Below are 5,608 nucleotides of genomic sequence, written 5' to 3'. Positions count from 1 at the left end.
CTAGGTCTACTAGTATTCATGTAAACAGTAGTGTCCTCTTTTCCTCATTTGGCTGCCTCCCTGATGGACTGTCTGTCTCTCTGAAGATCTGTCTGTCTGTCTGAAGGGCTGTCTCTCTGAAGGACTTTCTGCCAATCTGAAAGACTGTCTGTCTCTCTGAATTTAGTCCTGAAGGATTTCGTGTTTCTCTCGCATTCTCCACACTGTCTCGATGATGGTTTTAATCTGTGCGTGTTGTTGCCTGTGAATTGTTCTAAAACCTTTGCATTTAACAAAGTTTGTTATCCGTTGAATTTTATTGACCATTTTGTTCGTCCTTGCTCGATTTTGTAGGAAGCTGCTGTAATGGACCATTTCCGAGTTACCTTTTACATCTGTGTCAAAACGAGTCTTCGTCCCAAACCATTCATATGAAAATGAGTTCCGCATACAGGTTCATTTTCATGCAAATCAAAGTCATTTTTGCTCGTAGACTCGTTTTGAAACAGAGGCAAAAGGTAACTCAGAAATGGGCAGTTGTCAGTAGCGAAGCGCGCGAGTGACGTGGTGGTGGAAGATTTGAAGCTTTTTTCAAGCGCGTAAGCAAGTGCTCCTAAAACAATTTTTAAAGCGAAAATTTGGCGTTCATTTACCTCCCATTTCTCTCAGAGCATGCTTATGTTGTCTGACTCTCGCGGAGTTCCAGTACTTTGCATTCTATTTTTAGACTTCGTGTGCTTCGTTATTACTTTTATTTCACATTTCAAGTCGCAAATTACCAATTTCACTTTTTTGGTTTGCAATATGTCAGTGTGTCGCCTTACTAAATAACAATGCAGAGATTGTTTGCTTGTACATAATTAAAAAAAAGAAATGAAAAAAAGAATAGTAATTTGGCTTTGTGAAAATTCCGCCGTTATCATCAAGGCACAACCTCACGCGAATCTGTCATTAAAGGTAGAAAGCAAAGTGATAATTTATTTGCCATTCAAATCATACAAGTGACAGATCATTATTACAATAGCAAAATGAAAAAGCAGTGTCACAAATGCGTGAAAAGCTGCCAAATTGAATCTCCAGTTTTGACAAAAACTGAAGGAAAATGGGCGGATCAGGGCATTTGCGGCCAATTGTGAAATGAGTCGCTTTTTACGTGTTACCCAATATTTTCTGTACGCCATTAAAGGAAGGTGAAAATTCAATGTTTTCGTTTTTGAAAACGGTAAAGGTGTGGTTTAGCGTTTACAAATGAGCCCTTCAGTTTTATTAATTTCACTTGTAACTTAAACGACGGTTCTTGAAAGTTGAGGGGCTTTCATAAGTCCGAGGTAGCCATGCCAAAATGTAAATATCTTTGCTTTTTTTCTTTTCTTTTCCTTTTTAATTTTCAGCGATCGAAGCAACAAGGCAAGTTTTAATATACAGATTGTTTAATTAAGACTGTCACGTCAACCGATAGGTTTTAAAATTACTTAGAGCAAAGTTCCTTATGGTCCTTTATCAGCAACAGCGTGTAGTAGTGATTTGTCTTAGTTGTATTACATGGATGTAAATAAAACAAGAGCACGATATTGATGCAAGGACACCGATTTTCCTTATTGTTCAAACTCAATCACAGAGAGATTTTGCTTACACTGACCAGAAATGAAATGATCGGCGTGTAAACAACATATTAATTAAAGCAAGCGGTGGAGTAAAAACAATTTATGTCAACGGCAGCTGTCGTGTTCGCAAACAAGAACTTTTGCTCCGGCGTTTCTTGTGGGTTCTACACCGCAGCTAAGAAACGCAAGGTCAAAAATCGGCTTAAGTTGACCATGGCAAGTTCTCCGTGCAAACTGCCCATCGGATCTGCTGGCGAGATCTTGGCAATGGTTGTTTACACCTCGCTCGCTATTGGCGGTTCGCTGGGCAATATCTTGATAATTCTCGTGATCTACCGCACCCCACGTTTGAAAACTGTCTGCGGGGTCTTAATAGCAAACATGGCCGTAGGTGACCTGATGATAACGTCAATAGTCATGCCTATTCTGGTTTTTACGCTAGTTCAAGGGTTTTTAAAACAGTGTTTTTACGACACGGCGATCTACATTGCCTTCGTGATTGCGCTTTTGTCAGGCGCTGCTTCGCTTTTGACGCTTACTGTCCTCAGTGTGGACCGTTGCTTCGCCATCTGCAGACCGATGAAGCACAAGGTGATTGTCACGCTAAAAAAAGTCAAAATTATTATCGCGAAAACGTGGGTGGAGTCCCTGTTTCTCCCAGTTGTAGAGCTTTTCTACCGTGATTCGGCTCCGGCAAAGTATATTCAAACTCTTGGAGTCATCGGCTGTTATGCTATAATCCTTGTAAGCGGAGTTCTTACGATCAGAAATGTGCGCGCCAGTTCTTCGCGTATAGCCACCATGCACAGCCACCAAGGAAGATCTCGCATGACCGCAGAACTAAGCCAAAGGAACAAACAGGTCGCAAAAACGATGGCAGTGGTCGTCACCCTCTTCACTCTGTGTTGGATACCCATCGCGTTTGTCATTAGCGTAAAAGTCCCGGACCCCCAAGGCAGAATATTCTTCTGGTTTGCAATGCTTGGCCTGGCCAACTCCTCTTTGAATCCGTGGATTTATTTCTATCGGCGGTTAAACTACAGAGAGGCGTTAAAAATTTTGATTGGATACAAGAAATCTTTATCTAATAATAAGGTTATTGCCCGTCCTAGTAATGAAACGCTGGAAACTAAGTGAGAATAGCAACGCCCAACTTCAAAACTCCTTTGTCATGGAGAAAAACAGTTTTAGTTGACAACGTTCTTAATTGGACTTCTTCTTCTTCTTCTTCTTCTTCTTCTTCTTCTTCTTCTTCTTCTTCTTCTTCTCCTTGAAGCCATTTTAAACCAAGCACTACATCAAATAATTCCTATACATGACCAAGACTTTAACTAGCCATAGAAGACCTTTTCAAAAAAACGATACAAAAAAAGTTGTTTTACTATAATATTGGATTCGTATTCAAAATTATTTTAACTGTTTTTATCGATCATGTTTGATTAACGGGTGATCGTGATAGCAAGTCACGATTTGTAGTGGGTGATCAGATTATTTGTTTTTAGCAGTGCTTAGCAATACACGCGGCTTTCAGTTTTTAGAACTGTAGATTGATACAAACTATTATCGCCCCCAATAAGTTGACAGAAGAGAGTTTAAGGAACTAAGAGAGCGACTCCGAGGAAAACGTCGATTTAAAATATTACTTTATATTTTACCTACGAACCTCGCGATACTCGAAAGTCATTGAGTTTGTTTCTCTTTGTCAAAACTATCTAGAAACTGAAACACGGCGTAAAGTTCCAATTATAAATTTGAAAAATTATCCGTCGTGGTTTAAGTTCTCCAGACAATTTTGTCAATCCGTGATGTTGTTTGCAGATGACGGCAAAGAAATGTACCAAGAATAGACCGTTTTCGACATATTAAAATTCAGCTTGGCAGTGAGGCTTAGAGGACACAAACAAAGGAAACTGAATGACCAGGTTTATTCATTTCTTTTGTTTGTGTCCTTTAAGCCTCACTATCAAGCTGAATTTTAATCATTATCGAAAGTGGCCGATTACAATGCACGTGCACAGTGATTGTATTGTTCGTTAAATCTTTTGTTAAGCGACGTTCCCGTTGCCGATTACCATTGCGGTTTTCTTCAGTTCCCTATTAACCGTATTTTTAGTTGGAAATGAAATTAAGCGCAAAATCAAAATTCAGATTTCATCACTATCGGATACATGCAAACTTGGTATTGGAGACAATAAAGATGTCAATTCAAAAGCAGCTGACATGCACAGCTAAGGTTCGCTGAGTAACGAAAATAAGCGAAGACTGGTTCAAATTGGACTCGATAGCTGAGCAAACGTGAACTAACCCGTGTAAATAATGAATGTTGTCGAATAATGGTTGTTTTAATGGTTGTTTTAATGATTGTTAACAGAAATGTGTTCCATATTTCACGTGTAACTTAATGCCCTTTTAGAATTAATTTAGTTTAGGTGGTCAACCCTATAAAGAGGGCTCAGCCATGGTATTTTGAGTTGTTTGGCCACATACAAAATTACCTTTAAATTGAAGGAAACTTTAAAAGAGTATTTTACTAAAATAGAAAACACCAAGGGTAATATAGTAGTAAACCATAAAGGAACAAGGATGGTTAAGAATGGAGAAGATTAACACGGATTACAAACGACGAGCTTGAAAAATTTAGGCTTAACTTTTCAAGATGTGCAAACCGTGAAGCTATAAAAATGAAGCTTAAAAGATTAATAGCACTTCCAAAAAGATTTCCTTTGAGGTCTATAACATCCAATACTGACGTCATATGACGTAGAAACGACGCAATCATTTCCTAATATCCGCCATCTTGGATTTTGTTATATTTTGATTCTGTTTTGATAAAAATTACCAAAAATTCTCGAAAATAGTCAAAACCATTAAAGAAAGCTAAAGATAACTCGAAAAGGGAAAATTTCTACTGGAAAGTTGAAACATTTTCATTAAAAACAGCAAAATTCAAATTCTGCAAAACATGACTGTCAAAATATGGTTGTTATGAAAACATCAAGATCTCCCACCAATGAAGTGTAGCATAAGAAATTGTTTCCAGATAAACTTTAAGGGACATGTCGCGCATAATTTAGAGTTCATTGTTTTGATGATTTTTAAGTTACAAGCCTTTAAAGTTTGAAATGCGAGGGTGTTAAAAGCGACTGTAGGTAATAAAAGCAAACTGACGTGTACCCGGTTCACACTGTGATTAAACGGATCTTACAAGCAAAAACAACATTCAATCTATCATTTAATTCATGCATAAAGCGGTTGTCAATTGAGTGTCGTAAAACCAAAACAAAAGTAATCACTCTAGCCAATCACAAAGGACACAGACAATCCACTGAACCAATCAAAGCTCGAAGTAATGACATGTAGCTGACGCAAAGCGCGGGAAAACGAGTGCGAGCGAGTCACATTTGGGTTTGGATTTACTTCTGATTGGATGACAAAGTGGCGCGAGTTTTTTAAGCCAATATCGTTGCGTAGTTGACGCAAAACCAATTACTTTTAGACACTCAAATGAAAACCGCTTTATTCAATGGACCTTAATCTTGTAATTAAACGCCGGAAAATAATAAACAGCATGTGAGGCAGATGCAGAATGTAGCTCAGTTAAGTTGAATTTAAAAAGACGTTTACTGAATGTTAAGCGCTTTAGCGAAAGAAACAGTAAGTTCTACCACTTTACCTAGAAGGGAACCCCAGAGGAGTTTCTACCTTCTGATTGCAAATGGCCACTATGGCATTGTTAGCTGCTGTTGAATGCGCGCGTTTTCCTGTTTGGAAACAGCAGGAAACTATTAAAGAAAAAAACTGCATTGACTTGTATGGCAGTTGGTGCTTTTAGTAATGCATAATGAGATTACAAAATGGATATTTTTCAAATTTTTCTTCCCACGTAAACGTTTTCCACCTTCGTAGAGCACACCTTTCTAAACATTTATCGAGTCTTCATGGAACAGAATTCAACGGCGATGCTAAATTCTACCATTAAGTTTAATGCCAGTGCCTTCGATAGACGTCCAATTTTATCGCACTGC

The 5,608-nt window shown here is 38.3% G+C and overlaps 1 protein-coding gene across 1 annotated transcript; it reads left to right on the top strand.

Moving 5' to 3' along the window:
• Positions 1-1,352: 1,352 nt before the first annotated feature.
• On the top strand, positions 1,353-3,023 carry LOC110056019 (beta-1 adrenergic receptor-like). Its single transcript, XM_020762456.2, has one exon. It carries the CDS (start codon positions 1,686-1,688, stop codon positions 2,718-2,720), a length of 1,035 nt encoding a protein of 344 aa, XP_020618115.2. The 5' UTR covers positions 1,353-1,685; the 3' UTR covers positions 2,721-3,023.
• Positions 3,024-5,608: the final 2,585 nt, after the last annotated feature.

Source organism: Orbicella faveolata, unplaced genomic scaffold (assembly GCF_042242905.1).
Source record: "Orbicella faveolata isolate gen_17 unplaced genomic scaffold, um_ofav_v1 contig_24, whole genome shotgun sequence".
NCBI lineage: Eukaryota > Metazoa > Cnidaria > Anthozoa > Scleractinia > Merulinidae > Orbicella > Orbicella faveolata.
The sequence above is the reverse complement of the archived record's forward strand: the minus strand, read 5'-3'. Positions and strand labels throughout refer to the sequence as shown.

Coding starts and splice junctions, on each gene's coding strand:
- LOC110056019 (XM_020762456.2), top strand. CDS start 1,686: ATGTCAACGGCAGCTGTCGTGTTCGCAAACAAGAACTTTTGCTCCGGC.